The sequence below is a fragment of the Lepisma saccharinum genome, chromosome 25, assembly GCF_977018435.1.
Source record: "Lepisma saccharinum chromosome 25, izLepSacc3.1, whole genome shotgun sequence".
Classification (NCBI taxonomy): Eukaryota; Metazoa; Arthropoda; class Insecta; order Zygentoma; family Lepismatidae; genus Lepisma; species Lepisma saccharinum.
In genome coordinates, this window is record NC_139253.1 from 8095189 (window position 1) to 8107272 (window position 12084).

The window sequence follows — 12084 nt, forward strand, 5'->3', positions numbered from 1 at the left end:
AGGCAACCCAATTTACACAAGGCGTTGGTGGGTTGCGTGTAGAGTTAGGCTCAATTTCAGGGTTGCCACATGCACAATAGATATTTATAAAATACGCGAAAGAAATTAAAACAAGTATTATTGTATAAAATTATTAAAAATATCACTATTATATCGCAAGTGACAAAATTATTTCTCAAATAAAAAAAATAGGTTCTCTAGTATTTCATCGCTGATGAGTCTACAGAAAGGAAAAGAGGTGAGAGAAAACGAGAGGCGACAAAGAACAGGAGAAAGAGAAAGCGAAAGGAGAAGAGGAAGAGTAGAGGAGGAAGAAAAAGAGGAAGGACGAGGAGAGGAGATGTAGTGAGGAGAATGGAAGAAGATTCTAGGAGAGATGAGGAAAATGGAGCAAAGAAGAGAAAAGAGAAGGAAAACGAGATGAGAGAAGAGGGGAGTGGAGAATAGAGTAAAGGAGAGAAAAGAGAAGAACGAAAAGAAGAGGAGAAGAGTTACAGTGGAGTCGGGAATCTAAGACAGGAAAAGAGATACGAGGAGTGGAGATGAGTGGGATGGAGATAAGATGCAAGAAAAGTAGGGAAGGCGATATGAGATATAAGCAGAGCAGAAGGAGGGGAGAGGAGAAGAAGAAGAGAAGAACAGAAGGGACTGAAGAGAAGAGGTAGTTGCAGAAAATATCGTCTTAGCGTCAAGAATTGATGCATTGGTCAAATTATCGACATGAAACATTCAATAACATTTTGAAATGTATTGGAGAATGTATTAGATCGGTTCAAAATGCCTTTTGGCTTAGTTCAGAGCAAGATAAAATCTTCCATGTAAGATCTTTGATTTTACCTGCGATTATATCACTAAAAACATGAATGTAATTTTAATATTTATCCAATTTTGGTCCACTTCTCGGTTCGTTGAAATGGAGATTTCGTAATTTAATATTTCCCCTCCCCCCCCCATCGTTAATTCCAAACTGAATCATTCCGTTTCACACGACGTGGACAATGAACACAATGGGAAAGGTCTAAAATTTACGAAAATTTTCTGCCACCGAAAGGGTTTGAACCTACGACCATCAGATTGACAGTCCTGAACGGTAAACACTACCCTACAAGCTTTCGCTCCTGAAAGTGAGTAGAAGGAGCTGACCAATGTGAAATGTAGATGGAACTCCCCTCCTACATCTAATGTGCAAACAATACTTGTTTGTAACAAAGAAAACGAAGGTAGTACGACTCGGCGAAAACATTTAATGGAGAATTACACATGATGAGAACTTTTCATTCGATATTTGCGGAGGTATCCTTGCATTAAACTCGAGTGGGAAAAGGAGTAAAATTAGTATGTCCTGAATTGCCACAAATGTAAATAGTTATTTCATTAATATTTGTCAATGTCTTTGAGGCAGTACTCAATTATCGTTAGAGTAACATAATTCACGATCTTATACAAGAAAGTATCCCTTTGAACGTGTGTCAATTCATTTATTTGTTAATTTTTATATATTCCATATGCAGAACAATGTAGCCACTATACACTGTTATTACAAATAATGTTACCATGCTCTTGTTTAATAGAAGGGGATTTAAAAACAAAAAAAAAAAGAACATCTAGTATGGAGGATCGAACTTGGGACCGCAACCAATGCTTTCAAGAACTCTAACCAATACACTACGCCCTTTGTTTCCCTCAGAGCAACAGTTCTTAATTATTCTGTCGCGTCAATATTGTAAACGTTATCCTGTAAAAAGAAGTTCAATACTGTGATATAGCTCTGTACTTCTAGAATTACTCTATACACATGCTTTTGAAATTTAACTCTGAAATTATTTCTTCGTTGTGAATATATTTTATTTGTATTTTTATAACGGTTAAATGAACATCTACGAAATAGTTCCTTATAATAACCCCCGGTTGACCAAGTTGGAAATATAAACAAATGGAATACAGATTGTCTTCGAGCTTACATTGTTTAAAAGGAGCGGATACACGTATTACTATCCTAATACTTATTCAATAAGGTTTATTGTTTGTCAGAAATTATGACTTAAACTATTGCATGTTGAGCTAGTGCCCACCTAGCCGCCTCTGATGAAATCTATCACTCTTCAGATTCTGTTTAAAATTCAACTCTGGTCACTTGTAACTTGCTGAGTGCAGACACTGTGCATCGACGGACAGTGTTTTGCGATAAGAAGCGGCCTTGAATAGCGTGAGTCACTTTGAACGCGAACAAGCTACGCTACCAAGCTTGTCTGCCTTTGAAAATCAAGTCATATTTTTTTCACCGTTTCCGAACGCGATTGCTATTGTAGAAGTATATATTCTCTCAAAAGAGCAAGAAAGGAAATTCGACCAATGTTCTCCCGTCGTTTAAAACCAAATATTATCTATTAAATGAAAAGTTCAGGATTGTCAATAAACCTGTCTGAGCATTTAAATAATAAATTTAATAGTAAGATTATCCAAAATTTCTTTCCCACTGTCTACGTCAGGCCAGTACCCAGGGGGGGGGGGAATGGGGGCCATGCCCCTTCGAACCCTGAAATATTTAAATGTGAACCTATCAATAACTACAAAAATAACATCGTCGATTTTAGAAATGTGTAAAAATTTCAATTTTGTTCTTACATAAATGAATCTGTTTCTTGCGCAAAAGACTTCAGTCTGCAATATTGGATGGTTTTAGTTTTATAATGCAAGGCTAGCAGACGTCCGATTCACCGATTTAGTCATTCCAGTGCGTTACTTTCAATCCCTGTCCCGGCTTTTTCGAACTGCAGTCGTGATGCGAGAATGTCTCTTTATTATTGTTTTTTTCTTAACTCACAATTAGACATGTTCCTTATTGTAATAATAATTCTTATTACGCAACATTTAATTTATAAATATATTATTTTCTAAACATAGAATTATCATGACTTTTCAATGGCGCTTGCACTATTTGAACTATTTTGTGATATCTGTCTCTCTCTCTCTCTTATATATGTATATATAAATTTGGGTGTGGCCCCTCCCACAAAGAAATCCTGCGTAAGGGCCTGGTCTACGTCAATGACAGATATGCAAGCAATATTTTCATTTATTTTTAACCCAATTAAAGGAATGTGGAAGAATTTAAAAGAAATAAGAAAGAGCGGAACGACTGTTGCTCTAGTTTAAAAATTGTTGTTCTTCGAGGAAGAAAAATAAGAAGGATTTAGTCCAGCACCTTAACAGAGTGTCCCACAAGTCTCTTGACTAATACTGTCAAATGTGAAGTGCTTTTATGAATAAAATTTTCCTCCTGTTTACGTCTAACGTTGTGCAGATTTGGTAGTTCGCAAACGGTGTAATTATTTCGTGTTACCTTACGCAACAGCAAATACATTTCATAAGAATGTTCTGAACAAGAGACTTGCGTCAGTAAACAAGCATTTCGTCTGTTGTAGTATCACAGGAAAAGAATATCGTCCTGCAATGTTCAAGCCTCTAGATATTTTCCATTAGTAAAGTCTAATCACAATAATAAGTTAGAAGAAATATCTCTCATTTTCACAAGTACGTACCAAAATTCTCCTTTTTCTTCATCACTTCGAAAATAATTTCTCGAACCTACCTGCTATACTACAAGAAAGCATTTCAAAATTAAAGTAAAAGTTCAACTACATGTATACCCAACGACATTTACAATATTGCAGGGACAGAATACTTAAACATTGTTCTTTTAATCGAAGGTAAGGGCGTGAAGTAGTGGTTAGAGTTCTCGATTGGGCTGCAAGCGATCCCAGGTTCGATCCTCCATACTACGTGTTCTTTTTTTCTGTTTTCTAAATCCCCTTCTATTAAACAAGGGCATGGTAACATTATTTGTAATAGCAGTGTATAGTGGCTACATTGTTCTGCATATGGAATATATAAAAATTAACAAATAAATGAATTGACACACGTTCAAAGGGATACTTTCATGTATAAGATCGTGAATTATGATACTCTAACGATAATTGTGTACTGCTTCAAAGACATTGACAAATATTAATGAAATAACTATTTACATTTGTGGCAATTGAGGACATACTAATTTTACCCCTTTTCCCACTCGAGTTTAATGCAAGGATACCTCCGCAAATATCGAATGAAAAGTTCTCATCATGTGTAATTCTCCATTAAATGTTTTCGCCGAGTCGTACTACCTTCGTTTTCTTTGTTACAAACAAGTATTGTTTGCACATTAGATGTAGGAGGGGAGTTCCATCTACATTTCACATTGGTCAGCTCCTTCTACTCACTTTCAGGAGCGAAAGCTTGTAGGGTAGTGTTTACCGTTCAGGACTGTCAATCTGATGGTCGTAGGTTCAAACCCTTTCGGTGGCAGAAAATTTTCGTAAATTTTAGACCTTTCCCATTGTGTTCATTGTCCACGTCGTGTGAAACGGAATGATTCAGTTTGGAATTAACGATGGGGGGGGGGGGGGGAGGGGAAATATTAAATTACCAAATCTCCATTTCAACGAACCGAGAAGTGGACCAAAATTGGATAAATATTAAAATTACATTCATGTTCTTAGTGATATAATCGCAGGTAAAATCAAAGATCTTACATGGAAGATTTTATCTTGCTCTGAACTAAGCCAAAAGGCATTTTGAACCGATCTAATACATTCTCCAATACATTTCAAAATGTTATTGAATGTTTCATGTCGATAATTTGACCAATGCATCAATTCTTGACGCTGAGACGATATTTTCTGCAACTACCTCTTCTCTTCAGTCCCTTCTGTTCTTCTCTTCTTCTTCTCCTCTCCCCTCCTTCTGCTCTGCTTTTATCTCATATCGCCTTCCCTACTTTTCTTGCATCTTATCTCCATCCCACTCATCTCCACTCCTCGTATCTCTTTTCCTGTCTTAGATTCCCGACTCCACTGTAACTCTTGTGATTTGGTGTTTTAAGTCCACTTTATGCACAGTAAGGCTAATCGGGACTGGACCTACAGTTTAAAGTGGGATCCGAACCACTTGTGCCTCCACCGGGTATCGAACCCGGGACCCCTCGATTACAAGGCAATGACGCTACCACTGCGCCATGTGGGAGGCCCCCACTGTAACTCTTCTCCTCTTCCTTTCGTTCTTCTCTTTTCTCTCCTTTACTTTACTCTCCATTCCCCTCTTCTCTCATCTCGTTTTCCTTCTCTTTTCTCTTCTTTGCTCCATTTTCCTCATCTCTCCTAGAATCTTCTTCCATTCTCCTCACTACATCTCCTCTCCTCGTCCTTCCTCTTTTTCTTCCTCCTCTACTCTTCCTCTTCTCCTTTCGCTTCCTCTTTCTCCTGTTCTTTGTTGCCTCTCGTTTTCTCTCACCTTTTTTCCCTTCTGTAGACTCATCAGCGATGAAATACTAGAGAACCTATTTTTTTTATTTGAGAAATAATTTTGTCACTTGCGATATAATAGTGATATTTTTAATAATTTTATACAATAATACTTGTTTCAATTTCTTTCGTGTATTTTATAAATATCTATTGTGCATGTGGCAACCCTGAAATTGAGCCTAACTCTACACGCAACCCACCAACGCCTTGTGTAAATTGGGTTGCCTAGTTTAAAATGTCGTTGTCCTAAAACTTTTGAGAGACACTGTACAATGCTGATAATTCGAGAACTGTGTAAACTAAAGACTGGCAAAATAATAATAATAATAATTTGTGGTTCTGTGGTGCAAAGTTGTACTCTTTCTAAATACTCTATATTCTATCCCAGAACACAAAACATATATAAATGTCATATATTACTTGCAAGTGCAAGTTAAATTAGAACAGAGCAATATTACGATATTGCTCCATGGTGTTCGAAATATGATTGTATAAATTTACGAAAATACATGTTACGGGCTATTTGCACGACACGACAATATAAATATATAAGAATTAAGAAATGAAAAATTCAAATACTTACCACAGTACAGTAATAAATAATAATAATAGGCCTATATCTTAATTGAGCGGGCGCGGTTCAGCGTACATAAGCTGTTCTCTCAAAATCGAATGCATTTCGTAAGGCATTAAAGTCCCGTAGAAGAAGGTTCCATGCTTTCTCCTTCTGCTTTTGTGTTGTGCCGTCAGTTCTTTTTTAATATTTTTTTACACTCTACTAAATTCTTGTACACGTTGACAAGGTTGATTAGTACATCTCTCAAATTCAGAGAAGTTTGCAGCCCGAATTATTTTCTTCTCCTACATGTTGATACTTTAACACATCAAACTACTCTGTGTGGTTCTTGATTGTCATTTGTTTTAGCCAACCAATGAAGTATAGCCTTACAAATTAATCTCGGATCAGTTGAACGGAATCTCGTGAACGTCGTTTTTCGTTGGTGCAATGCAAATCTTTAAACCAAGTTCATTTAGAGTGGATTAAAATTGTCCTCGTTCATCTGAACTTCGAAATAATCGGCGTTGGTGCACGCGGCCATTAGTGCTTCTCGGAAAACAGAAGGAGACATTGCCAGCAGACCAATAACCAATGTGTGTCTTCATGAGCACAAAAAGATCACAAGGATACTGATAATTAATAATCATAAAATGACTGAAAGAAACCATTATCATTACTCTAAATTCCATGTAGGTCACTGAATTACAAATTATTTTGTATTTCGGGAATTTTAAAACGCGTCAAAAATTTGACATTAGGGGTTGAGGCAAAGGTGGAAAGGCCGAGCGCTTGTGTTTCCGGGAAGAGGAGTGTCTGCACGCTGCGTCCAGCTCGAATTACATCACCAGCATTGAGAGCTACAGTGTTGGCAACTGTCAAATTATTTACACGGTAATTCAAGTGAAATGTTTAATAAATTTTGCAAGTTAATTCAATAAATTGATGGCTTTTGAATAGAAATTGGGGTTGAAAAAAAGTATCTGAAAAAGGGACTATCTTCTGATATTTGTAAACATCACAATCTAAATCGTATACATTGTACACATTAAGAACAAAGAAACATTTGTATTATTATGGCACTTTATTACATGAGCATTGTATACATACTCTTTCTGTTGTAACGATTCTGATTCCACAGCGTAATTTCTATCTCCAAACTAATATATCTTCTCTCCCGTGAGTGATAAAATTAAGGAAATAGGTTGGTATCACTTTCTGTTGTTTCAGAGCTTTTCAAAGTGATCTTGTTTGGAAGCTTTGTAGTTGGGGAAAGAATCTGTGAGGAAGTGAATGTTTGTTGCTGATGTTTATGTTCTGAATTAATCGAAACGAACATGAATTTGGGAGCGGTTGATTCGGCAAAGTGCGGATGCTTTACTGTTTGAGTTTTTGCACAGATAGGTTAATCAGGACTGGGCCTACAGTTTAATGTGGGATCCGAACTACCGTTGAATGTGCCTCAACCGGGTATTGAACCCGGGATCCCTTGACTACAAAGCGACAAAATTCCAAACGTTCCAAAATGACCAAAAGTATAGCAGCACTGACGAAACTCTTTACGGTAGAAAACAGCACTAACGTAACACTAACAATGGTCAAAACTTGGTTTTAATGTTCTGGATAAGTGACGGACAGTGGCAGCGATTAGGGGGACGTGGAGAGGCAGTTGCCCCCTCCCCCCACACCCACACACACTTTTTGCTTATGCACTATGGCCTCTTAATGCTAAGCCTTATCTGTACAAGAGAGTAACCTGTCGTTCCCCCAGTGTTGGTACCTAATCGTCGGTACTGGTAACGGGTTAAGTTCATGGACCTCTTCGGGTTTTAAAGCCACACAGGAGGTCAACAACACTACCTTTAGGTCTTCATTTAACCTCCCTGGTGCTAAAATACCACAGATCAATGAGCCGCCCCCGTGTCGGAGTGCTACGACGCCAGGGGTCCCGGGTTCGATCCTGGCCTGGGCATGGTTGTTTGTGAGTGTCCATTCATGAATATCATCATATCATCACTCATCCCCATCTTCGCAAATTACCCCAAAGCGGCACAAGAAGCGAAGTAAAATAAAACAAATCAATCACACAAGAACCACAGATCAGTGGTTGTAATAACGTCGTTTTGACGTCGCTTAAACTGAATGTTGACCAAACTGTGGTGAGACCATTGTCTGTGTTGGTTTAACACGATTATATTTTAGTGTTATGACCGAGGAAGTGGCAAAGTAAAGTGAATTTTCTTTAGGTAAGTTCTTCAGATACCACCCCAACACCAAGGTCTCAGTCACGTCTCGATTTTAAGGAGGGCTGACTCATTCTTGACATATCTTGAACATAGGCGCCGCCAGAAAGTTTTTTGTAGTGGGGTGAGACCATTGATAATACTTGAATAGTAGAATTATTATTATACAAAATTGATTATTATAAATTAATAAAAATAAACAAAAGTTAGCGTGAAATTTTCCTCCTAAAATTTATGTTCTTTGACCTCTCACTTAAAATTATAATCTTTTGGAATCTTGAGTTCTTTTCTCCATTTTATGCACAGAAAGGCTAATTTGGACTGGACCAACAGTTTAAAGTTGGATACGAACCACTTTACTGGTGATTCTACCAGGTATTGAACCCGGGACCTCTTGATTGTAAGGTGATGACGTTACCACTACGCCATCAGGGCAGGTCCGTACCCAGAATTTTATTTCGGAGGGTGCTCATCCCTTATTAGCAGCACCCATGTAGAGGCGAAAAAGTGGGGTTAGCGGTCCTGAAAATGAATTTATTATTATGCAAGATGTTTAATCTTCCAAGGAAGTAAAATTAATTACCACTACTATTTCCAACGAAACATTTGTAGGATTTCGGAGGGGGCTTCAGCCCCCCTGCATTGGGAGGCCTTTTTTTTTAAATTTAGCAATTATGGAACCATATCTTTGGATTAAATGGTAGAATATGAAAATGTAACCTAGTTCTAATTTACATTCATTTTTTTTCAATCATTTCTTTCACTTTGGTTATTCTGTTCAAATACTAACGGAACTTCCGTTATTAACAATAAAAATAATAAGCTTTCTGCTTTTTTGTAACTTGAACGATGAAAATCTCCAGGGAGGGTCGACGGACCAGTTCAACTCCCCCTCCAACGTCCATGATCTCGAAGGATCTGCTGAAAGAAGAATGGTTAACGAAGTAAAGAAAAACTTACCCGAATGTTGTACAGTCTGCGACACAGCAATGGCGAAGAGGATACAAATGGAAAAAGCCAATCTCGCCGGCATCTCGAAGTGTTGTGTGTCGAGGGACGACTGTTCCCAACTGAAGCATTCGGCGCCGGAGGCCTGCTGCGATGTGTGTCAACAGAGGTAGGAGCGGGACCTTGACTTGTGCTTCCAATCCTGTTTCTTGGGTACAAGGAAGGCGCGAGTGGGGTTTTCCCCCACCTCACACCGTCTGTTTTCACCTTTCCCTTCCCACATACGACGAGCGGATCTTCGAGACTAAATGGAGCCGACAGAGAAGCCGGTAATGTTCCATGTTTATGTGGAATGACTGGAGTGTTCTCTCTTGTTGCCATTGTCTTCAAACTAATTTCCAGCATTTTGAAAGTGTCTTCATTGATTTACAACCTTATTATAGTTTAATTGAAACATTTTTCAAAACATTATTTGTGGCTGTTAACATGACGCTCCGACTGTGCTGCTTGTGAATTTCTCAGGTGATATTTGAAAGTATGGTGTCGCTACGAGTAATGCTGTACCCAGAGAAGTTCCTTCAGAAGGCTCAAGGGTGTGGGTGGACCATTTATTTCAGGCGTATTCTCCTTTTTCCTCTTTCCCTTCTTTTCTCTCCCAACTCCTCTTCTTTTCACTTTCTTTTTCTTTGCCCGAAATTTCTTTCTTTTCTGACTTTCCCTATTTCCTTAGTTTTTCTTTCCTCTGTTTCGATTCTTTTGTCTCCCAGCTTCTCTTCTTTTCTCTCTTCCCGATTTCTCTTTCTTTTCTGTTTCTCTATTTGTTCTCTCTTTCCCTGTTTCCTTAATGTTTCTTTCCTCTCCCTGCTTCTCTTCTTTTCTTATTTCTCTTATTCCCCATTTCTTTTCTTTTCCCTATTTCTCTTTCTTTTATATTTTCCCCCATTTCTTTTATCTTTCCCTATTTCTCTACTCTTTTTCCATTTCTCTTTCTTTCTTTGTTTGTTTAGCTATGTATATTCCTATTTATCTTTCTCCTTATATGCCTCTGTATTTTTTCATATTGTCATTCTTTTCTATCTGCTAATCTATTTATTTATCTCTAATGGGTTTTTAGAAATTTACTCCTGGTAAGCAGAGGTTGCTAATCCTAGTTAAGAAATTTTGTGCAAGGCATTGGGTATATAAAATACAAACGTTGTTTGGCAACATTTAGTTACTCATGTAATAACTTAACCTAAAACCTGCAGGTATACATTACAATTAAATGATATTTTTTTATTAATGTTGTTACACAACAAACATGATTTGCTTCTACTAGTTTCCCACTGATAAAAAAGTCATTGTTGACATTTTTGTTTGTATCACTAACAGCATTTCTTACAAACCAATGTTATTGTTTTTTTATAGTGTAAAATGTGAGAACAAGACTCTGCAAATAGTAACAGGTGCAGATAGATACGTTTCAAATATTCAGATATGAGACATGCTCAACCAAAAGACCCTATTCAACTGTATGCAGAAAAAGAAGAAAGAAAATTCTGGATTAAGCAGCCTCACCATCCAAACTCTGTGTAATCCACAACATAGGTCAAAGGGTGCCAAGAAGACATATCCACAAAATGCTGCATGTTGATCTACAAGAATATGCAACAAACTGTAACTTCACATACTATCAATTGACTAAGTACTCCATCTAAATGTAGAATAAGTAGGTACCTGTGTGTGTTTCTGAATCTGTCATGAAATGTGTATATTAGAGATTCCCTTATGTGTGCATTGCTTAATAACTTTGCGATACATCATAGGGTGAAATTTTCAAGTAACACGACAGTTGTGTGAAAGAATTGTTTCATCAAGAATTTCTACACTGCAAGCATAAGGGGGAAAAGGCCGAAAATCGTAAGTCGAAGGCAGGTGATAATGATGATAAAAGTTGCTGAAACTTGAATTTAAACAAAACTGCCATGATCGTACTTTCTTCCCTACTGAAAATTCTGTCTACTGTTTTCAGTAGATCAATGGGTGTTTTGAAACATCTACTGTTTTCAGTAGATGAACTTCAATGCTACTGTCTTCTACTGTTTTCAGTAGTCCAACTGTGTCTACTGTTTTCAGTAGATGAACTGTATTACTAATGTTTTCTACTGTTTTTGGTAGTCCAACTGGTTCCTCTATCTTAAGTAGTTGAACTGCACTCTTAATTTTTTCAGTAATATAATTGTGCAACTATCTTTTATTTTGTTCAATATATTGTTGAGAGAAAACAGCAATGAAAATTTTCTTATCTATACAACTGAAAATGCAATAGAAAAATCGTATAAACAACTAAAATAAATCTATGGTAAAGCATGTGGAACTTGCTACTTAGGAATGCATCATACAACAAAGAAATCAAATAAAGTGAACACGTTTTTAAGTGTGTAGCTTCATTGTGGTTATCGCACTTGTAGAAAGTTGAAAAATATACTTTTATACATAAAATGACATATTGTTCTTACTATATTCACACGAAAACCGCAAAATATTAGTTTAAATGAAGACCTAATCCTCAATGCTTGAAAAATCAAAAGAAGCAAACACTGTTGACTACATTGATCAAAAGATGGCTCCTTTCTGCAATTGCATTACACAGATATAATAATAACCATGGAAATTCTATGCTGAAAAAAATCAACTGACATGATCATGTATTCAAACTACTAGCTGCATTGAAGTTGAGTTATTTCTTAAGAAATAATTGTACAAACTTATTCATTAAGATATATCTGACTTCAGCAGTATTCATTAGAAAAACAGTAGAAATTCAGTTCATGTACTGTTTTTCCAATTCACTTCAAAATCACTGAAAATATGGTGTCAAGAATTAATTTGTCTATTCTTGGAGTCAATGGTGGCTTCGGTGGCTCAGTCGGTAATGCATCTGACTACAATGCTAAAGGTCCCGGGTTCGATCCCTGGCCAGTTCAAATCCGGGAACTTTACTAATGGAAGCGGC

The 12084-nt window shown here is 37.1% G+C and overlaps 1 protein-coding gene across 1 annotated transcript in view; it reads right to left on the reverse strand.

Moving 5' to 3' along the window:
* The window catches only part of LOC145978582 (serine protease inhibitor dipetalogastin-like), a 40355-nt gene extending 31096 nt beyond the window's left edge, over nucleotides 1–9259 (reverse strand). The window contains exon 1 of the mRNA XM_083111286.1: nucleotides 9102–9259. Coding sequence (XP_082967412.1) covers nucleotides 9102–9174 — 73 coding nt within the window. The 5' untranslated portion in view covers nucleotides 9175–9259. The remainder of the gene's footprint in view (nucleotides 1–9101) is intronic.
* Nucleotides 9260–12084: the final 2825 nt, after the last annotated feature.